General features: G+C 40.5%; 3 protein-coding genes across 3 annotated transcripts in view; 2 read left to right on the top strand and 1 right to left on the bottom strand.

Annotated features, from left to right (window-relative positions):
- The first annotated feature begins 455 nt into the window (after window positions 1–455).
- Window positions 456–4,683, top strand: hspe1 (heat shock 10 protein 1). The gene is made up of 4 exons (XM_033617258.2): window positions 456–608; window positions 4,022–4,177; window positions 4,293–4,382; window positions 4,468–4,683. Exons 1-4 carry the CDS (start codon window positions 606–608, stop codon window positions 4,516–4,518), a joined length of 300 nt encoding a protein of 99 aa, XP_033473149.1. The 5' UTR covers window positions 456–605; the 3' UTR covers window positions 4,519–4,683.
- Window positions 4,684–6,884: 2,201 nt separating this feature from the next.
- On the top strand, window positions 6,885–14,251 carry mob4 (MOB family member 4, phocein). The gene is made up of 8 exons (XM_033617256.2): window positions 6,885–7,017; window positions 7,708–7,770; window positions 9,506–9,606; window positions 10,696–10,738; window positions 11,125–11,211; window positions 11,327–11,406; window positions 11,976–12,087; window positions 12,953–14,251. The coding sequence occupies exons 1-8, from the start codon at window positions 6,958–6,960 to the stop codon at window positions 13,085–13,087; spliced, it is 681 nt and encodes a 226-aa protein (XP_033473147.1). The 5' UTR covers window positions 6,885–6,957; the 3' UTR covers window positions 13,088–14,251.
- Window positions 14,252–14,392: 141 nt separating this feature from the next.
- rftn2 (raftlin family member 2) overlaps window positions 14,393–23,170 on the bottom strand; it is a 34,557-nt gene continuing 25,779 nt past the window's right edge. The window contains exons 7-9 of the mRNA XM_033617255.2: window positions 20,402–20,505; window positions 20,213–20,294; window positions 14,393–17,633 (exon numbers count right to left, since the gene is read on the bottom strand). Coding sequence (XP_033473146.2) covers window positions 17,430–17,633; window positions 20,213–20,294; window positions 20,402–20,505 — 390 coding nt within the window. The 3' untranslated portion in view covers window positions 14,393–17,429. The remainder of the gene's footprint in view (window positions 17,634–20,212; window positions 20,295–20,401; window positions 20,506–23,170) is intronic.

Raw genomic sequence — 23,170 nt, 5'->3', positions numbered from 1 at the left:
GTATCAGTACTTTTACTTGAGTAAAGAGTACTTTCCCAACACTGCTTATATCAATCTTTTATATTAATGTTTGTAATTAAACAAGCTCCTTTGGCGACATATCATTTAAAGTATCCATGACATAAAATCAAAAGTTAAATATAAACGTCATCACTTGTGATTTTTATCATTGTCACATCCATGTGTTTATTTCTCTGTGTGATTTTATAATTCAGAGTATGTGTCCATGCTCGTTCCGGGGCCGCCGCTTCTAGAATTTTCTTGTGTGCCATTGGAGGAAAAAAACAAAGGTCAAAGTTGACATTGTGCAATATTGCTCCAGCTGCTAATGTGTGAATAAAAGAGAAAACACTGCAGAAACACGTATATAGCATATATTAATCTATTAAAATAAGATGTATGGATGGACACGTGTGTTTCCGGTTTGCCTCAGGTGTACTGGAACTTTCTGTTTGTCCAAAAATCTTCAGGCAAGTTCTGAGCAGGCACTGCGCATGCGCGTTCTGGATATTTCCTCACGTGGAGAGCTTCCCCTTCAGTGTCAGTAGAAGAAACCGGGGTGCAGCAGCTTCACGTGGACGATCACAGCTCTCACACGTCCTGAAATGGTAAGAGACTTTGTCCACAAAATGTCCGTGTTCATATTTAATACAGCAGACAGACAGATAATTAAATACAGGGTGAAAGGGAGGCTGCTAAGTTAGCGTTAGCATCGAGCTAATGATGTGTTAGCTGCCTTTAATATCGACTCACAAGGTCAAGCTGTTGGAGAGCAGAGAGAGGAGAGGGACATGTGTCAGACACACACATGTTCATCTGTATTATTCACTGTTTAAAGTGTCACAGGAGAACACACAGGTTCAATATGTGCAGCTACACACTCACTGTTAGCTAACACATGTTTCTGCTGCCTCACATAGTGATTATCAGACAGGAGAGCTGCGATCATGTGCAGATACAGTAATAATCCTACAGCTAACTGATCCTGACGTTCATTCATTCATTCATTCATGACTTCAGCAGCTGCACATGTGGATGAATGAAGTCTCAGTGATCTCACACACACACCAGTGTTCACAATAATTTTGTGCCTTTCCTCTCTTACTGTTAATATTATTACCTGTTAGTAGGATAATTAATATATTTTGCAATGCATGCCCTTGGTCAGTGAATAATTTGGATTGCATGCCCGTTTAAACCAGTTCCGGCTTCCGTTACGTAGCTGTGACCTCACGACCTGTCCATGCTCACCATAGAACAGATCAGTCTCGTGTTTAATGGTTTTTATAATTAAATTTGGTTTTAATGTAAAAACCTGGAATATATGTTTTAAAAGTCTTTAAAATAACTGCTAAATGAATGGAGATTTAATGTTCTGACTTTTAATTAAATTATTATTATTATTATTATTATTATTATTATTATATTAAACATTATATTTCATTATTTGCAATTTATATTCTTTTTTCCATATTTTATTATTTTATTTTTATTTTATGTTAGACATTTTATTCTAACTTTTGATTAAATATTATCATTATTATGTATTTTTTGTATGTATTAAATATTACATTTAATTATTTACAATTTCTATACTTTATTTTCTTATTTAGACATTTTTGTACTACTAAAGATGCACTAGGACTTAAATACTAGTTCAACTTTGCATGGTTTTAAATTTGTCGTGTGTTGTGATATATTTTATCAGCACTATAGGCCAACATATAAAAGCCCGACTAGGGAAATAGATGAAATTGGCATTAGTTATAAACTCTCAGTGTCATACTTGGTCATGTTAAACTGCATCGTCCTTATCAAATAAAAGAAAAAAGAAAAAAAATAGTGAAAAAGAAAAACAAAAAAGTCAAATCAGAGTGAAACTGAATTTACAAAGCAGCAGAAATAACAAACTACATGTTTGTGCATGATTAGATTTGCAAAATATCCTTATTTAATTTCACAGTGATGCTGTGGGGAAGTTGGACTCTTACAACACTAAGTAGAATAGCAGCGTATTATGAAAAAAAAAATAGCCCCAAAAAAGTTGATGGTTTATTAGTTGTATTTAACTGCAGTAAGGTTCACTCTTTATGAACATTTTAAAAAACTGATTTCATTCTGTCATTTTTGAGCCTGTAGTTTGAGATGTTGTTGAAATAAAAGGTTTTAATCTCCATGTTATATAAATGGTGTAAAACACTTGAGTATGAAAACGTTTAGGAGCAAGCAGTTAGGGAATGTGAAGTTAATCATAACCACCTTATGCAACATCCCCCCACCACCACCTCATAACAGAGAACCTTCTGGAAGAACCGTCCTTGAGCGTTATCTTGTTTAAAAACCTGGAGGACGTTTCATCACAAATCAAAGCTGTTATCATCGTTCAGTGTTTGTTTGTTTCTGACTGGATTTTGTAACCAAGTCCCCAAAACTTCTGCATCTACGTTATAATCAAAGTATTTTATCAGCAGTCGTCTGCGGCCTCGGGTTAAACTGTCACCATGAATAAGTAACTCCACCTCCTTTGGTCGTTTACTGAATCTGATCTGTCAACAAACTGGGACGTGTCCTTACCCCCCCCACTCCCCTCCACCAGCACCAGCACCACCACCTCTTTCCCAAACAACCTTCACCCAAGGTCACCGGAACATCTGCTGTTATCAGACATGGTGGCAGCTGCTGTTTTAAATCTGGTCCTCCCTCATTCCTCTGCTGCTCCTAACCTGAACTGACATTATTAAGAAACGCTGACTTGAGTTTTGTAATAATTGACTTGACAAAGGCTGCGTCTGTGAGGAGCTGCTCATTTATTGGTTAGATTCTGTCTTTAATTAAGCTCTCTGTAACCTCTCCCTTCCTCCTCCCTCCTCCCTCCTCTTTACCTTCCTCCCTCCTTCAAAGCAGCCACAGATTAATCATTCCTGTATTTTAACCAGATTTTTTTTTCTGCGTTGAAAACACATTTCAACTGACTCCTGAGCTGAGTTTTTTTGTATTGTAGTTTCATAAGAGTTACCCTTGTTCTTATATCACTTCACTTTGATTCTATTTTATCAGCTTGTGCTTGTAGATGTTGCAAAACCCACCAGGGCTGCAGCTAACAATACGTGTCATTACTCATTAATCTGCCCATTATTTTCTTGATTTATTGATTAACCACTTTGCCAATCAAATGTCAGAAAATGGTGACAATAGAGCTCAAGGGAAAGTCTTAAAATGGCATGTTTTTCATCCTAAAATTCAGTTTATGATCCTGTATGACAAAGAAAAGCATTAAATTCTCACATGAAACATGAAATCAACAAATAATTATTGCCTAAAAAATTACTTAATTTCTTAAACACCAACCACAACTGCTGATTAATCATTCCTGTATTGTAATCCAAATATATTTCTGTTTAAAACATTTAATCCTGAGTTTGTTCGTTTGGTCATCATCACTTTTATGCCACTTAAAGTCATTTAGAGATTGTGTTTTATCAGTTGGTGCTTGCAGATGAAACTCATCAAGGCTGCAACTAATGAGTCATTTCGTCATCATTTAATCTGCCCATTATTTTCTTGATTTATTGATCCTTGGTTTTGTGAATAAAATGTCAGAAAATGGTGAAACACACCCTGCAGAATTTCCCAGAGCCCAAGGAGACATATTCAAATGGCACGTTTTATCTGACCCACAGTCCAAAAATCCAAAGCTGTTCAGTTTAATATCATGTTGTGACAAAGAAAAGCATCAAATTTTCACATCTAAGAAACAAGCAAATGATGTTTGGCTTTTTGCTGAATAAATTAAATGATAATTAGATTTTCATTAAAGTCACCAATTAATTTTCTGTCGGTCGACTCATAGTTACAGCTCTAAAACTCAGTCTGAAGTCTACTGACTTTGGGTCTCAGTAACAGAAGCACTGGCTCAACACGGCCCCCTTGTGGTATTTTGGGGTTCTTACAGCACATATCAGGGCTTCACTCAGTGGTGTAACAGAGGTAAAGTGTTATAATGTTTGTGGTCACTTCACAGGCCTTCAGAAAATTCCTCCCCCTGTTCGACCGGGTGCTGGTGGAGCGTTTCACCGCAGAGACGGTAACAAAGGGGGGCATCATGCTGCCAGAGAAGTCTCAAGGCAAAGTGCTGCAGGCCACAGTGGTGGCGGTCGGACCCGGCTCTGTCAACCAGGTGAGATAATTATCTCAGCCCGGTGCTGGAGCTTGTTCTCTGGGTGGAGATATACAGGTGTATCTGCTGTGAGGAATGACTGGTGTTATGGTTGGTATCTTCTGTTTCTTTCTAGAAAGGGAACGTGCTGCCGGTCAGTGTGAAGGTTGGAGAGAAAGTTCTTCTACCAGAGTACGGAGGAACTAAAGTCACCCTAGAAGACAAGGTATGGTACAGTCGTCACAGGAAGCAGTTCAGATTTGTTTCCTCTTCTGCCCTCCTGTTTACATTTTATTTATTTAATCCTCCAGGACTATTTCCTGTTCCGTGACGGAGACATCCTCGGCAAATACGTCGAATGAGTCTTCATCGTGTTGTTGCTGTAGATCATGTCGGTCCCTGTCATCATCCCCGGAGAGAAGACATTAAGTTTCCTCTGTCATGTCTGTTCTTCTTTTCTTTTTCTATGTTATACAATTGTAAATAATTCTAACCACATTTTGTTACAATAATAAAGGTGAACTGTTGATCGTTGTCTTTTTGTCTCATCGTTTCAAACAGTTGCTGAACATATTAAGCAGTTTATGTCCAGTGTACCCATGATTAAATATTCTGAAGTCAAGGTCCACTTAATAAATTTTTCTGTAGCTTTTGACTGCGTCTTGCAGCCGCCCTCAGTACTCGTGTATACTTGTATAACTACTGTTTACTCCCTCAAACAGAAATGGACATGACTTGTGCAAGAACAAATGAAACCTTGGGACGTAGTGCTCGATAAAACCCCCCCGATTTCACTCCATGTTGATTTTTAAAAAGGCAAATCTTACTCTAAAGGGCGACATACTGTAAGTCCAAACTAAATTTGTACTGTAAGATAACCTGCAAGTTTGATGACAGTCTGATTTTGTGAAGAATATTAATTAAATTCAATATAAAACTATTTATCTTGAAGGAAATTCTTGTGCCAGAGAGTGCTTTGAATTACACAAACAACATCCAACGTTCACAAACCAGTAACTACCAGAACAACCAGTGGGTCACACAGCATACAGTCTCATATGGCAAAGTAATGGTATTTAGTGTAACATGACTGATACATAGTCTGGGTGTAATATTATATAGTTAGGTATAGTGTATACACAACAAAATATATTAACACAGTCAAAAGTGAGGTATGTTATTTAACAGTTAAAGTACCTGTTGTGTAAAATAAATTACATACTGTAATTTGTATTAGTATTATTAGTGATACATTCTTGTCTTCAGCAGTATTTAAAGCTGCAGCTGGTGAACGTGGAGCTAATTTAACTATTTACTGAGCGACTGTCAAGGCCGGATCGACCTGTTGGAGTCCCCCAGGGCCTTCTGTTAGGCCCCTGTTGATTTTACTGGTGGGCCTCTGGGTTGTGTCGTTATGTAAGAAGGATTTATGACAAATCTGTGTTTATTCTGACAACAGTTAATACAGCAGAAGCTCTGTGTACATACAGGGTAGAATTTGTTGTCTGTCCAAATACAATACAGAAAACGTTGAGAGGCGTGGTGTAGATGTGTGCTTCCGTCTGACAATGAGGCAGGTTCTTTCTGTGTGTGCCGCCCTCTGATAGGCTGTGAAGATACCATTATGATGATATGATACCGTATCATAGCCTCTGTCCAGATGTCCATCCTTTTTCAACTGCTTATCCAAAGCTGGGTTGTGAGGACAGCAGGCTGAGCAAAGTATTCCAGATGTCCCTCTCCTCAGCAACGCTTTCCAGCTCCTCCTGGAGGATCCTGAGGTGTTCCCAGACCAGATGAGATATGTAATCCCTCCAGTGTGTTCTGGGTCTGCCCCGGGGCCTCCTACCAGTGGGACGTGCCTGAAACACCTCTAACAGGAGGCGTCCAGGAGGATCCTGATCAGATGTTGAACCACCTCAACTGACCCTTTTCAATGCGAAGGAGCAGCGGCTCTACTCCGAGTTCTCTTGAGATGTCTGACTCCTCCCCCTATCTCTAAGGCTGAGCCCAGACACCCTACTGAGGAAACTCATTTCAGCCGCTTGTATCTGTGACCTCATTCTTTCAGTCACTACCCAGAGCTCATGACCATAGGTGAGGGTTGGGACTTAGATGGACCAGTAAATCGAAAGCTTTGTCTTCTGGCTCAGCTCCCTCTTCACCAAAACGGTCTGGCGCAGGCCACACGAAACCACCGATCCGTCTCATGCTCCATTTTACCCTCACTGTGAACAAGACCCTGAGATACTTAAACTCCTTCCAGATATCCAAATGAGCTTTGTTCTGTTGAAACAGCAAATATACCCATATACTAAGAACATTCCTCTCAGTGTCATCTTTCACATTTTCCACCAGGCATTGTGTTAAGGAGCAGCTCCAGATTTATACTCTGACATCACAAATTTGAGTTTTAGCACTTGAGTTTTTAGATTTGGTTCAATTTTACTAATAATTTTGGACTGTCTCAGACCTTAGAGATTACATGTATGAACTCTGGAAATGGGTGAAGTTTCCCTTTAAGTAAAGTATTTGAATACTGACATAAACTCCTCCACTGAGGAGCCTACAGCTACCTTGTGTGTGTTTTTTTTTTTAATAAAGCACAGTACTCGAGTAAATGTAATTATTTACTTTCCAGTGTTGGTTATAAATGTGTAATTAATTAAAATAAACCTCTAATAACCTAAAATAAATTAAATATGAGCCCGTCGCGTCGTGCTCGTTGCACCGTCTGTGATTCATATCCGAGTCCGCTGCTACAACACAGCGGCTGACGAACATCCGGGTATTCTGTCGAGATGGTCATGGCGGAGGGTACTGCAGTTCTCAGGAGGAATCGGCCTGGAACCAAGGCAAAGGTGCGTTTCCACCCCGCAGGAACACCCCAACAACACCGCGAACAGCCTCCCACGACTCTGCGATAAAGTCCCACTCGAGTCCTGGTGTTTTACTTCACGTCTTTTGTCGATAACTCAGGTCGAAGACTACACATAAGAAGGGGCCTGACCTGGAAATAGCCAGCTAGCTATCGTTAGCTGCTGCTCCCGTCTAGTTCCTGGATGAACGTTATATTAAATAGGGTTTGCTCTACATTTATCAGCTCCGTTGCGTATCAATAGATGTTGCTTGTATAGCCACTCAGCCAATTTGGTTCACAAACGAGTCTATATCGCCACTGTGGCTAACTTATCTACTGCTCTTTAGTTGTTTTCTTTGCAGGAAGCAGTCGCACCCCGGCTGACGTTATCAAGCTAACTAGCTAGCGTCAGGTTAGCTTCGTAGCTGTGTGATAACGTAGAAAAATAAACGGCTGCTAGCTTTAACAGTAAGGTGTTCTCTCAACAGAGGGCTTGTCACCAAACTTCAGTTAGCGTAGCATGGCTAACGTTAGCTTCCTTTCGTCATGTCATTGGTCATATATGTGTAATGACGGCAGGGTCGTTAGTTCACGTCAGATGATAGTTATGTGGTTAGCATTGTTTATGCTACAATAGCAGCTCTGTCCACTCTGAGTGTGTAGACTAAAATTATCCTCCCTTCATGTGTAGGATTTCTACAACTGGCCGGATGAATCATTTGAGGAGATGGACAGCACCCTGGCTGTCCAACAGGTGTGTTGACATGTTGTGTGTGTGTGTGTGTGTGTGTGTGTGTGTGTGTTCCCCACCCATCTGTCAGTGGTTGAAGAGCTCAGTAAAAGTAGCAGTGTCACACTGTAATACTACCATGTTTCAAGTTAAACTCCTACATTTTAAAATGTATTAAAAGTAAAAGTACTCATTACGCAAAAAGGCCCATTTCAGAATAACGCAAGTCATACTATTTTATTATAATTATTGATTAATGTTGCTATATTTACTGCACGGTAGCTTGTGAATTCCTCCAAGATATCAGTAGATTCTTATCTTACCCACGATAATACTACATGATTAATTTGTCCATTATATGTAGTATTATTATTGTAAAACTTGAATTAATAGCCTGGACTATTATTTGCTTAAATCACTGAAATCAACAGGCCTGCATTTGAGACAGGCCTTTAATTCCTTTTACACAAAACTGTTGCTCAGCAAAGATCAGGACATACAATCAAATTGTGTATTTAAACCAGTATGAATATAACTTGTTTAAAAATTAGGCTTCAGACAATATATCACCTATGAATCATTCATTTGATTTAGCTTTGACAGAGTGTCAGAGACAGAGTGAGTTACAGCACCCTGCACACTGACACAACACCATTCTATCCTGTTAAAACAATCCTCACAGCTTGGATTATTTTTATGAAAAAGCCCTCTGATTAATAAGAATAACTTACAGGGTTATCATGGAATGGACACATAATTTGAGGGAGCCAAAAGCCCACTTTTATACCTCAGAAGATCTTCTATAAAAAACTGCTTGTCAATCAGACCAGGCCTCTAATTGAGACAGGCGTTTGTTTCTTAAAACGTGTTACTACACCAGGTAAGTACAAGGGCCTAGGTGATTAATTGGGGCTTGGCTTAAAATTGAAGTTTTACGGTAATCTGAATCTGTGAATAAACCAATAAATAAAGGTATCAAAGGTCCAGTCAAAATTCCAATTTGTAGGATTTAGGGGGATATGTTGGCATAAATGCTATATAGTATTCATAACTATGTTTTAGGGATGCACGGTAATATCAGCATGTTATCAGTATCAGCCGATAATGGCTTTAAAATGAATGATCAGGTAACATGCTTTTTCTGAGTGGTTGACTTTATGTAAGTATAAACAATCATTAATAGTGTACGTTTTTCAAGGCATTTATTGCTTATTTCAGTCAGCAGCTACAATAAATATGTTCAGAAAATTGAACAATCGCAGTCTAAGGACATTATTCCATGTGTGTCCTGACACAATATTCATGTGCCCATATGGTCGCTGAGTGAACAGGAGGAATGTTTGCTGTAATCTTTCGTCCTGTCCCTACTTGTCATGAACAGATCCCCTTCTAATGCTGTTCCAATGTAAGCGATGAAAGACAAAATGTATTCCTAATATCAGAGGAGGTTTGTATCAGGCTTCAGCAGGTTGAGTTAACCCAACAAGTAACTCTCCTCCAAAGTTTTAGTACAATGGAGACACTGTTCAGGGTAACGCAAAGAGAAAATGTCACACAGTCACTTGGTAAGATGAACACTGATATGAAAACTATCCAGCTGTGGACCTCATGTTTGGGGACCTCAGGTGTGTGAGCTTACAGGAAGAGAGTAGTGATACCAGTGTATTGTGGCCATATAAAGGTGATGGAGATCTTGTATGTTGCTGTGGCTGGGTGAGGGTCTCTAATAACAATGTGTTGTGTGATGGTTCTGTTTCAGTACATTCAGCAGAACATTAGATCAGATTGCTCCAATATCGACAAAATCCTGGAGCCTCCAGAGGGTCAGGATGAAGGAGTGTGGAAGTATGAGCATCTCAGGTATGTTGAAGAAGATTGAATACTTTTGACACATTATTTTATATGTTTTTGGAAGGTTCAGGGGTTGTGGATTTCTTTCTGTTTCTTTTTTGATCTCTTTATTCATTCACTTAACCCAGTTCAGCAGAACCGTGCTAGGGCTCATACACATGTTGCGTCTTTAAACGTCTGAAAAACTTGAGATCGGGTGCTGGGTGCTACTCTTGTGCCTTTTCTGTGCCAGCTTTCAAGAGCATGGCAGCAGGTTGCGGCGTTCCAGAAGTTGAGCTCAGTTTATCTCAAGGCGCAGTCTTTGCGTCCTGAAAAATAGGTGCTCGCAGGGCACTCATTAGTTTACCTGGTAAAGCAGGCGCCCCATGTGCAAAGGCTCTGTCCTTTCTGCAGTGGCCGCGCGTTCAGCCTTTTGCTACATGTCACCCCCTCTCTCTCCCCCTTTCACGCTAAAACATCTGTCCTATCAATTAAAGGCAAAAAAGCCCTAAAAAATATCCATATAAAAATAGGTCCTCTGGAACGTTTGTGTGCCACAACAGCGTCGCTCTGACGTTTGAGTGTGCGCACGTGTGCTGCATGTCTACATGGAAAACAATGGAAAAAAAACGCTGCTTGCTTCATTCATGCCGCTTAATTCGTGTCACTCTCGTTGCTTCACTCCATCCATCATGCTGCATCCATGTCGCGTCTGACCACATCACATTGACTTTACATGTAATTCACTTGCATGAATTGTTTTATTTTCGTGCCTGGTATGAACACAACATAGGACGTCTTGACCTCCTTGATGCATTGTATTTAACTAATATGAAATAATGTTATGCTATTTTGAAGGTACCCCAAACATACCATAAATGGTTCTGGATTTCTTGTTTAGTTTACAGTGTCAAAAATGTGAGGACATAGGATTTATACAAGAGATGAATAGATGATAATGAACAGGAGAGCAGGGTGCAGTATAGATGTACTTAGCCCCTCAAGTAACCTTTAACCCCTGCCCATAAATTGTGTTTAAATTGTCATTAGATACAGCAGGATGACTCGTTCATGTTATTTTCTCCTAATGTTGCTCTTGTTGTGTGTGTGTGTCTGTAGGCAGTTCTGTCTGGAGCTCAATGGACTAGCTGTAAAACTGCAGGTAAGTCATCGAACTCACTAGATAGACAGACTTCTAATTTTCCTATTTTGAGGATGCTTAGATTGAAGGAAGTTTTGTCAATCTTGTGTTAGTACTAAAGACAAAGATCTAAATTAGATGCAATTTAATGTTTTAAAAGCACTTTTTGGGGTAAAGAGCAGTTATTTTACCCATTTTTATAAAAGGAACATAGACACCAAAATCATCAGCATCTCTTTAGCCAATTTATCAGATAATTGCTGTAGTCACACATTGTCATGTCCAGTATCACATCTGATAAAAGAGGTGAAACAGCAGGTCCTTCTGAGGAGTGGTTTAAATAAGTTTATTGTGACTTTGTATTGACATCACATCAGCTGTAGTGACACTTGTCTCTCCTCCTTCAGAGTGAATGCCATCCAGACACCTGCACTCAGATGACAGCCACAGAGCAGTGGATCTTTTTATGTGCTGCCCACAAAACACCCAAAGAGGTGAGTTAGGAACATTGTTATTGTCACGTTTATAAGTAGAATTATCTCCATGTATGTATGTATCCCAAAGTATGATTTATGTCTGTTATTGACAGTCATATTTACATGTCCACAGTGCCCTGCCATTGATTACACCAGGCACACGCTGGACGGAGCTGCCTGTCTTCTCAATAGCAACAAATACTTCCCCAGCAGGTCAGTGGCCCTCCCTAAACCTGATTTTTAGTTGGCCGCGTGGGGGCAGCAGAAATACAGTGTGAACACAATCTCCCAAGGGACATATCTGTCTCTTTAGCTGCTAAATGCTCCACTGCGTTTGTCTGCTGTTTCCTGCTGAGCAGCTGGTGCACTGTAGCGTTTTACAGATTTTTCTGAAAACAACACTATGAGAGCAACAAGAGTGAACCAGAACTGTAGAGCTGTGAGCCAGAAAACAAAAACAATGAGCAGACACTCTAGTTACAAAAGTCAGCTGCAGATTTGTATATTTTTACACACTTACAGACTCAGCACAGTGAAGATATATATTTTATTCTTAATATCTTAGATACTAGTGTTAGACATTGTAGTATAATGCACATTTTTATTTGTCATTGTTTTTTTATTACTTCATATTTACATAGTTCTATTTCATACGCCTAGTCTTACTTATAATATAAATCTCTATTCTTTACATCGGAGCAGCTGTAATGAATCACAATTTCCACTCAGGGATCAATAAAGTATTTCTGATTGTGATTGTGTGATTTGTCTTCTGTTTTTAGGGTGAGCATCAAGGAGTCATCGGTGGCCAAACTGGGCTCCGTCTGTCGTCGTATCTATAGGATATTCTCTCATGCCTACTTCCATCACCGCCAGATATTTGACAAGTATGAGGTAGGTTTCACTGGCAGTATCTCATGAAGCGAGTACGCCTTAAAGATGCCCGTGTTTTGGAATTAATTCTGGGTTTTCTTGTTGTTGTTTTTTGTTTAGGTACGATTAGTCTCTTAAATTTAAACTCGAGTCTCTAAACAGTAAGGCAGGGCATGGCCCGGTGGCTTAGTGGGTAGAGCGCGTGTCCTTGCCACAGTGGCTACAGGCTCAGTTCTGGCCTGCGGGCTCCCACCACATGCTTATGTACATGACTACATGAACAGATGTTGAGTGACTACTAAACTTGACCATCAGTCACTCAACATGTAAACTATTAAAAAAAGCAGAGAAGTAAAATCAAACTCTCTCCCATTCAACAAAAATTAGGAGTTTATATTAAACATCATCTCATTGAGTCAACATCTAAACCAGTCAGCTGTTTGATCAGGTGAGAGCCAGATGTTTCCCATCACGCTCGGGGTCTTGCAGTCCGTAAAGAGCAACTGCAGCACCTGGCTCTAAAAACTGCGGCCGCCTTGATCTCACAAGATTATCGCTGTCCACTTTTGTATGATGTCAGAGTCGGGATGAAGTCAGACATGAATCTAACTGGCAAACCGTGTGAAGCGATCGCCGGTGATCAGTTCTGCACAGGCCCTGCTCATCTCGAACGTTATTTTATGAACAATTTTCATGTTAAAAATGCAATTAGAATTTAATTACAAAAAAAGACCATGCTCATAGATAATATTCCCAGGTGCAGTAAACAGTCGGTGTCAGGGAGGACTTCATGAACCAGATCCTTGTGTAACTTTTCTGTCTTTAATCTTTTCTTAAAAGCAGTTTGCAGGACTTCATTTGTTGTGGCGTGTGTGTCTGTGTACAGAATGAAACGTTCCTGTGTCACCGGTTCACGCGCTTCGTCATGAAGTACAATCTGATGTCCAAGGACAACCTGATCGTGCCCATTCTGGAGGAGGAAGTGCAGAACACCTCATCAGCCGGGGAGAGCGAGGCCTAAAGAAACAAGCTGCTGCCATAAAGGGAGACACATGTAAAACACACGACTTCACACACGACAGAGGAGACACACTCACACACACACCCTGCATACGCACACACACACACACACAACACACACATATAAATATATAAACACACTACAGTGTAATAAGGCTCCTGTCTAGTAACACTGTCCATGTCCCTCCACCCTCGTCACCTGTGTCTATCTCAAAGGAAGTAAGGGTTAAAGAATAGCGGGAGCAGAGTTCAGCCATGCCTGCAGGACAAGATGACGTTTTCTATCCTATGTACACTCTCTGTGTTTGTCCAGACTCACACTGTGTCTCTGGACGCAGCCCCTGCTCTCACACTACTCCTCTAGGGGAAACCCCTTTTTCCTTTTAATCTTCTTTAAGCAGCTGGATTTGCAAAAAAAAATGTAATCATGGTGACCTGTATTGTTGACAAAGGCACACACTGACAGCCCCCCCCCCCCCCCTCTGTATATAACCCCACTCCCCCCTCCTCCTCCTCCTCCTCCTCCTCTCTTAATTCACTATCATGTTTTCTGATGGTGCTTCACTTTTTGTGTCTGCTTCTGTTTCTCTATCTGCTTGTGTTGCCTACCATTCTGTTTTTCGGGGGGTTGTCCCATGAAATGGATCACTAAATTAGCCTGCTGACTTAATAATGCTATTAAAACACAACTGTAGGTGTGTGGCTTGTGTGGTAGTGATCAAAGAAACTTAATCTCTAGCTTTGTTAGTGTACTAGCAGTCAGATATTCTTTCTCTTTGGCCTCTGAACAGTGTTTCAGAGTATTTAGGAAGGCTCGTTGGCTAACTCTGATCCTGCTTTGTGACATGCCCCCATTTTAATACTGTGTGAAATGTGCCTGATATTCCCCTCTCCTCGACTGATAGACACGTGACAGGACTGCGCTGCTGTAGGCCAGTTCTTTACTTGATATTTGACGAGTAAACACCTCGAGGAAAGGATGAAATATTGGCCACATTTACGTATCGGAGCACAACCTCCCTTCTTTTACCCTCCCCCTCATTAAGTTATTTTGTGGGAGGAGTCTTGTCAATCCAAACCCACTTTTTTTTTTTTAATGGACTAAAAAATTTTGTTACTGTTGACATTTTCATGATGTCTGTTAATAAAAAAGACCTATTATTCAGGTGGCTGTGGACATTTGAAAGTTATTCAGTGTTTTCCTGCAGACAGGTGTGAAATCTGACACTTGTGTTGCTTAATCATAACCAGAGTGAGTCGTAACCAACACTGCAGAAGACGCTGTTAATCAGACATGACGCACAAACCATGGGAAATAGTGTTTAATGCAATAAAAAAGGAGGCAAAATGTACTCTCCAAAAAAAGGAAAGGCTGGAATATTAATACTGACATTTAGTAAACTCTGACGGGGAGTTTGTGGAGCGTAACACATTTAAAACATGGAGCAGTCAAGATGTGGGCGGCGTGTGTGTGTGTACATCACTGGAAACCTAAAACTATACTATCAGTTCCTTTGATCTCATTACTTCCCTCCAAAGACGCAAAATAACATGCATCACAGTAAGTCAGAATTTGCACAATGATTACTAACATCTAATATATTTATATACAGCAGCATCATATCTTCTTTAAAACAACATCCCTTTCATGGCATTTAATAAAGACGACTCCACCGATTTTACACTTTCACTCCTGAAACATTCTCAGACTCAGTGGACACTTTTATAAAGGAGTCGTCTCTTAATTTCACAAATTATTCTTCCTGGTCTAAACCTGGTGCCTACATTACCCACGATGCAACCCGACCACCGACAGCTCAGAAGAGATTTGGGTGAGTTAAGCTAGTAGCTGCAAATTAAGCCTGCAGAGGTCTGGTTAACATTTCTTTCTAACAAATCCCCAGATTTCTTCACACTTTCAAACTTGTCTTTTACTGTGGAAACACATTTCTGCCAATGTGATGACAGAAAAGATCTTAGTCATGAGAAACCTGGAAATAATGACAATATCTCAAAAAATAAAGACTTAGGTTAAGTTTGGCATTTGTCAACAAGGACCATATGTCCTTGTGCAAATTGGTCAAAGAGACTGATGTGAACAACGGTTTTATGTTCACTCAATTTTCCACTGCAACAAGTGACATCTCGTGATATTTCAGAAGGAGACTTTAGCTTAACAAAGCAACAACAGACCTGATCAAGCAAACGGTAAAGAGACGCTTCAGCCACTTAAAACAACAGTCTGTGTCGCTCTGGGGCAAAAATAACCACTTTTAATGGACATATAGTTAATTGCCCTGTGTGCCTCCATTACAGCCTGTTGCTCTGTTCACTTAATACTGGACCAGATTTAAAATTTGTCTAATTTACATGGGGGAATAGGATCTAGGTTGAAAAATGCAGGTTATCCTTTAATTATCTTGAAATAATGACTCAGTCTAAATAAAGTCATAGGATCTCAAAATGAGACTTAATAAGAAACTTTGAGTATCACAAAATGAGAAACTCTTAAAACAATGACTCAGTGTCATTAAATAAGTATGACTTGAAAATCTAAATAGAGAAACCTCAATGTAGTGAGTTAGCATCTCAAAATAATTGAGATACTTTCCCCAAATCACTTATTTTGAAACAGAGAAATGTTCTCAATGTAATGAGTTAGTGTTTTAAAAAAAGAAAACATGCTCGATTATAACTGATCTCAAAATAATGACAAACTTTGTAAAAAGGAGGATTTTTCTCAAAACAATGACTTATCTCAAATATAGATAAATATTCTAATTGTAAACAGTTTGTGTTCCAAAATAATTATGCATTTCCTCAAAAATGACTGATCTCAAAATAATGAGAAACGTAAAACTAACGAGAAACTCCCCAAAAAATGACAAATTCAAAATGACGTGGCATCTCAAAATAATGAGAAACTTTCTTAAAGTCACTTCTGAAATAGAGAAATGTTCTCAATGTAATGAGATATTCCAAATATAATAAAAAATAATTACTCAAAAATAATTACCCAGTATCACAAAATAATGAGAAACTCGCCCAAAATAATGACTTAATTACCTCAAAATAAAAAGGAACTCTCTCAATGTAGAGTTAGTATTTCAAAATATTTAAAAAAACTGTCTCAAAAGCGACTCTTAAATCTAATAATTAGCATTGTTTCACATTATTTTAAGATACAAAGTCTTTCATGTTATCTTGAGATTCTAGTCTGTTTTTTTGTGACAAGTCTTTATTTGAGAAAGTCTCATAATATTGTCTGACAGGATCTTTTCTTATCACACTAGCAGAAATTAGTTTCCACAGATTCTCTTCAGCCCCAACCGTTCGTTAATACAACCTTTTTTCCCACATATGCACTCATACTTCCCAAAACCCTGCACACAAATTTCAATTTGTAAAATCGGTGGAGTTCCCTTAAAATAAAACTAAAATACATCGTCTTCATCATGACTTCATCCTCACAGAGAAAGTATCAGGTGTGTGTCCAGTACCATGTCAGCTGTAAAGCAGCAGTCTGCAGTCTCGTCTGAGGAAAGTACCACAGAGGAAATATAAAATAACACTTAATAAATGAATGCATGATGAGACGTTTCCAGAGTTATTTTAAAATGGCACCAGTCAGATGAAACATGAGGACGGGGTCAACACTGATATATAAAATGTCTCCAGTTTACAACACTGAAAAGCTCCTGGTAGCACCTTGCTGGCTGTGATGTCACAGGAAAATACTGTTCTCTGTGTGAGTGTACGATGTCAGGCAGTACTATTTTCAGTACCGATGTGCACAGGAAAACTGTGACAGACTCCCTGATAAATATTCACATCCTGCCTCCGTCTACAAACGAGGAGAGGAGCTGTGAGTTTGAGGTGAGGGTGATGTGACACTAAAGAAAAAGGCTGAGGGGAAACAAAAATGTGTTAAACTGTGAGACGTGTGAGCTGCGTCAAAAGAAAGTAGAGCCCTCTGTTCCTCATCTCACCTCCTGTGTTGTTCACAAACTGTGCAGAAGTCTGTGCTTTATAGTAACGGAGCAATTTCCCAAGAACACCTGAACTCATCAGAAAAACAGAAGCATTAAAGTGTAAAGTGTCTCCCATGGACGTGCCCGTGTCTCTCCCCAACAGATCTGAATATAAAAGTTTGGATGTAGATGTAAATAATACCTCATTATGGCTTCATTAAAAACGTTTTTTAAAAAGTGCGGCGCTCTTCTACATTAAAGTCTCTGTTAAAATGAACGTGATCAACAGTCTGTGGATTTCCCAGAGTTCAGGTCATTTTTCAACAACGTTTAAATCCTCAGCTTCAGTCTGCGTCCGTCTGTCTGCCCTGCTCACATACAGGTGACCTCAGCTTTCCCCTCCTCCTGCTCAAAGCCTCCTTCCTCCAGGTGAGACAGGGCGCTGGGATACCCTCCTCCGAACACCGGGAAGCCCCCGATGCCTCCGGCGGTCGGAGACAGCTCCTCTGGAGGGATGGGGCTGCTGACCGCTCGACTCACAGAGCGACTGGACACATCGCTGTGCACAGATAAAGACTGGAGGACACACAGACAGGAGTTCAGCTCAGATCAACAGCAACAGCACTGATTTTATAATAAAGAAACAAGAAATAAAGAGCAAGAGGTATTTTTTATGTCTCTGCACCAACGATAGCCATGACGCAGGTAGACAGTTGTCCATCCGTCCGATCCTTGAGAACACAATATGTCAAGAACGCCTAAAGGAAATTTCTTCAACTTTGGCACAAATGTCAACATGTAGTAAACGATACCTGATTAGTTTTTGGTGGTCAAAGCCAAGGACACTGTGACCGTTTCTGTCTTAATTCCGTGACGCGATACCTCGAAAACGCCTTCAGGGAATTTCTTCATATTTGGCACAACTGTCCAATTGGAGGCGGCACGGTGGCGCAGTGGTAAATATTGTCGCCTCACAGCCAGAGGGTTTCTGGGTATTCAAGATGAACAATGTAAGACTCAGTGAAGCCAGGTGACCCAAAGAGTGCCGGGCGAAGTTGAACTTCATCACCAAGTTTTTATTTTTTTGCATGGGTATGATTTCAAAATACATTTATTTGCAGATGACATATTATTTACCCAGCAAACTCAGTGCAACACTTATTTAATCTCATGAAGGAGTTTTGCAACTTTTCGGGGTATAAAGTAAACTGGAACAAGAGTGAAGCAACTGTCTGACTTTTCCAGCACATCCTGGTGCAGCCGAGATAGTTTGGAAGAAGGAGGGACTAAAATATCTTGGTTTTAAAAATATTTTCAAGAGGGGAAATTATGTTAAGATACATGTCCCTGAGTTGATTAAAACTATTAGAGGAGATCTTACTAGATGGAGAACACTTACTCTGTGGAGCAGAGCGAAGAAAATTAAAATGAACGGTTTTCCTTGACTTTCTTTAACTATTTCTTCGATTCCATTGAAATAACTTGAATTTTAGTTTAAAGAAATGAAAAAGCTTTTTATAATGTTTCTCTGGGGGAATAAAAAAAAACAAGAATTGCTCTCAATAAACTTCCAAAGCATTGAAACAAAAAGGAGTTAGGAATACCCAAAATAAATACATATTATTTGGCCTTTAATGGCCTTTAATTGTTGCTTTGGGCCTATCATGAATATTGCCAGCCTGCAGCTGGATATGGCTGGAAAAGAAAATTACTGAGAGTCAAAAGCAAATATCTCTCTCTTCTTTGTAGTATAGTAGAAAGAGTAGTACAGATATTAAGAATCTGTCCATTAAGTCTTTAACTTTTGAATTATGTCCCAGAAATTTTAATTTGTCTTTAAAACCCATCTTAAAGAGGACAATCTGAAGTAACAGGCTACAACTCTTATTTCTGTTAACCTTCACTGAGCCACATTTTCAGTCAGAGCAATGCCGCTCTAAGTAAAGTGCAGCTCCCACTGTGTTCACCAGGGTGCAGTGTTGTCACATAAACAGCTTCTCCCTGCAGTTACAGCCTCACACAGTGATGGATCTCCATCAGTCAATCTTCCTCCGCATGGATGATACTGACTGAATAAATATTGGCCTTCTTTTTCCACTAAACTAATTATGTGTCTTTTTTAAAATGGCTGTTGTTTGCAGGAAAAGTTTAATCAATTTTTTTCATCAATAATTAGGAGTAACAAGGGCCAATATGGGCTTATCACAGGTGGGTCGGTGAGTGGGGTTGTATACGTTGGCAGACAGAGGTTCAGAGGCAGAGCGGGTCGTTCACTGATTGGAGGATCAGCAGTTCGATCAATAGCTCCTCCAGTCTGTATGTCAAAGTGTCCTTGGGCAAGATCCTGAACCTCAACTTGCACCCGATGGCTGTTCCATCTGTGTGTGAGTGTGCGTGAATGGTTACTGAGTGGCAGGTGACACCTTGTATGGTAGCCTCGACCACCAGTGTGTGAATGTGACATGTAGTGTAAAAGCACTTTGAATGATTGGAAGACTCGGAAGGCGCTATACATTTCATAACACATGCTTCATTTTAATGCATTTTTAAGTCAAGATAAAACATTTTTATTTTTATTTTTTTTAAATATATTTAAGATAAATCTAAATAAAACAAACGAACATAAACAACCGCACTATATCCACCAGCTCGTCTCACTTTAATGGTAAAGTTTAATACTGTATGTTATCCTGCCTCATCACACATCTGTGTCACAGCGTTTTAATAACTACAGTTGTGGCACAAATGGTGTAAAACAAAGCATAAGCATCCCCTTCTGTTCCTGAGATACGACGTTACAACATGATGATGTCACAGTCAAGCTGACCTTTGACCTTTTGACCTTCATTATTTTATCCTGTTAGACATTTGTGTCAAGTCTGGTCAGAATCAAGATGTGAATTCTTGAGTTATGGCCAAAAACATATTTTGTGAGGTCACAGTGACCTTTGACCTTTGACTGCCGAAATCCAATCAGTTAATCATCGAGTCTAAGTGGACGTTTGTGCCTAATTTGAAAAAAATCCCTTAAAGGTGTTCTTAAGATATTGTGTTCACCAGGATGGGACGGACATGTGTGTACGCATGGACAACCTGAAAACTCCCATAATGCCTCAGGCTCTACTCTGCATCACATCAGTCATCTGTTCTCTCACCTGGTTCCTGGGTTGAGCTGCTGCCTGACTTCTGACCGGCCGCTGGAGAAACACAACCTGCTTTGTGGCCAAGTTCCCGTCACTGCACACACACACACACACACACACACACACACACACAGAGTGATGGTTAGCTCATAGAGGCTTTAACATGATACAGAGCAGTGTTACAGTGTGTGTTAGATCTACCTGTCGTGTCGGATGATGGGAGTGGGCAGCACACACGTGAGCAGCCAACCAAACTCTGCCAGAGTGTGAAGGAGGGGCCCGTAGTCTGTTTTCACGTTGGAGCCCTGAGAGGCAACACAATACATATAGATATGTAAGAGCCACTTAGAGACAAGTCAGCTGTTAAAGAGGGAGAAGACACCAGTAGGTCCGGCTTACAACCAGATCCAACTGTTCCTGCAAGCTGTCATGTTTTCTTTTAGGGAGCTCGTATTTCCGCATTGGTTCCCAACTAGTGGGGTGCAGTCTAAAAGTGAGTCACGGGTCGACTCTGAATGGACCGCAAGTGACTCACAAACATGTTAAGTCTGTAAAAAAACGCTTCATTTGGAGGGACAGTGAATATCCAGCACAGAGCTTTTATTTTGAAGTGCTGTTTCCTGCTGTAGAGTGAGTGACTACCTGACAGCTACTTCACAGAGAAGCAAACTAACTTGACTACAATGCCAAACACAAGTATGACAGTGAATATATAAAGCTGTGTGGACCTTGAACCAATGATTAAGAAGAAGTTTGGACCCTGGGGCTGGACCAGTTGAAACAGTAACAACACACACACACACACACACACACACACACACACACACACACACAGACAAGGTATTTCACAAGTTGCATAAAATAAAGCATCTCTCTCATTTATCTGTACGGAGCCGGCCCGCAGAGGCAGCAGGGGGCTCAGACAAAACAACACAAGGTCGTCCAAAAAGAAACTGAACCTGGCTCAACTTCTGCTGCAACACAATATGGTGTCATCTGGCAGGGTGCTGCGTTGGCCAATCAAATACATGCAGGCACATGTTTCTGCTGGATTAACTGTATTATGAAGGTATTTACCTCACAATCATTGTGCTGTAATATAAAATAATCGCTGGCGTGATTGCTTTCCGAAGTTGTAAAATCCAATCTGAGTATTAAAGGTAGGGTCTGGAGGATCTTCCAGTTGCTGTTTGTAAACACACATTCAAATTTGGCCCCTCCTATCAGGCTCAACTCTCCCGGGTATACGGAGCCCGGAGGTACGGAAGAAGGCTTCACAGAAGAGGTTCAGGCAAGGCTCGTGCTGGTGCATGCTCGGACACGCTCGGGCATGTCACCTGCGCTCTCTCATTGGCTGGGGAAACCTCCGCCCAGAAGCAGTCCGAGCTCACAAAAACATCAAAATACAGTTAAAGGGCAGGAGCTCTGCAAACAGAGTCACCACCACACATGAGTAGAAGCCAATAGGTGATGATTAAGCAGGATTTCATTTGTATATGTCTATATTTTGTTTTGTTTGAAAATCCTCCAGATCCTACCTTTAAACACCACTGTGACGTGTTCTGGCGTCTGATAAGACTATAAACTCATTAATCTGTTACTCAGACTAGACTTCAAACCTCAAACACAAACTGAATCTCCAGTTTGCCAAACGAGTATCTAACCTCTTGTGATGGCTCACCAGCAGATGGAGCACACAGAAAAATCTGTGCACCAAAAGAAAAACATTTTTGTGCGCAGATGTCTTAAACAAATAGACTTGTTTTTGCTCTGATCTCAGCCTGTGGACCTTTTTCTAGCCCAGTTACACTGGTGTGCAGGTGTCTCTGCTGTCCTTTCTTGTTCGTCTCTTGTACTGATGCACCAAGACACACTTTTTTGTTGCCCCAAGTAGGTGAGGCATTACAGCAGACCATAAAATGGTAATAACAATCAATAGGGATGCACGATAATATCGGCATGTCATCGGTATATATAATGAACTATTAGAATCAAGCAACATGCATCTTCTTATTCGCACAATGACTGAATATTACAGACACTGAACAGTATTCATGTCTCCATCTGGGCTGTCACCATGACAGCATGTATGTATAATATGATGTTATTTCACCACAGAGGAGACTTGATGATCACTAAAATTAGGTGGGGAAAATGTGGATCTATCAATGTCAGTGTCATTTATCAGTGTCAGTTTTATGGCGGCTGATCTCGACCTCTGCTCAGAGGGTTAGGAGCTCTCAGACTTTGCTGTTCTCCCAATTTGCGGACATTTTCGGCCGCTGTTCTTCTTTTCTGAGTTAGCTGCTAACTGCTACTTTTTAAATCTCCCTCAGTGGGTTGCACGCTTAAAGGCCCATTTATGCTCAACGATAAACACGGATCCGGATACAGACGGAGCCTTCTGTCCGCGCTCCGCATTCGTATTTCTGCACGTTTCCATAAAGCTTACGGATACGGGCCAAATGGAGCAGTACCACCGGAGACCGTGGGGGCAGTGTTGCTGTCACTACCCGATACATAGCTCTAGTGAGACATGAAGAAGAAATAACAATGGCGGAACATTTTGAGGAAAGGCTGTGCGAGTTAGTTAGAAACTATAAACATCTCTATGATGTTACTTCTCCTGGCAGCGCAAGGTGACAGCTAGTCACTCTGCCTCACTCACAGGTGCGCTGTGCGACTTGTCATGCCGGATGTGGGGGGCCACCCGGCGAAGCAAGTTATCGCTCCGGCGGACATCCTAAAGTACTGGAAATGACGCTCGTCGTCAATTTCTCTTATCGGCAGTACTAGAGAAAAGAATTCTCCGTCCTCCAGTCGCGATGTATTTAACGGCCTCACCGACCACCGCCTCCTACAACGCTGCCTGTTTTTGTCTTTTATGCAAGAGGTACATTATCAATATCTCCTCCACAGTCGCCATGTTTGTTTTTGAGTTTGCTGTTGTCATAAACTTTTGACGCTGGG

This window comes from Epinephelus lanceolatus, chromosome 14 (genome assembly GCF_041903045.1).
Source record: "Epinephelus lanceolatus isolate andai-2023 chromosome 14, ASM4190304v1, whole genome shotgun sequence".
Classification (NCBI taxonomy): Eukaryota; Metazoa; Chordata; class Actinopteri; order Perciformes; family Serranidae; genus Epinephelus; species Epinephelus lanceolatus.
Note: the sequence above shows the minus strand (reverse complement) of the source record. Positions and strands in the feature narration are given on the sequence as shown.

Bases quoted from the DNA above. Each gene is read 5' to 3' on its own strand.
- hspe1 (XM_033617258.2), top strand. The intron at 4,178-4,292 runs GTGAGATAATTA...GTTTCTTTCTAG, and splicing joins GACCCGGCTCTGTCAACCAG to AAAGGGAACGTGCTGCCGGT. The intron at 4,383-4,467 runs GTATGGTACAGT...TTAATCCTCCAG, and splicing joins AAGTCACCCTAGAAGACAAG to GACTATTTCCTGTTCCGTGA.
- mob4 (XM_033617256.2), top strand. From the start codon at position 6,958: ATGGTCATGGCGGAGGGTACTGCAGTTCTCAGGAGGAATCGGCCTGGA. The intron at 10,739-11,124 runs GTAAGTCATCGA...CTCCTCCTTCAG, and splicing joins GACTAGCTGTAAAACTGCAG to AGTGAATGCCATCCAGACAC. The intron at 12,088-12,952 runs GTAGGTTTCACT...GTCTGTGTACAG, and splicing joins AGATATTTGACAAGTATGAG to AATGAAACGTTCCTGTGTCA.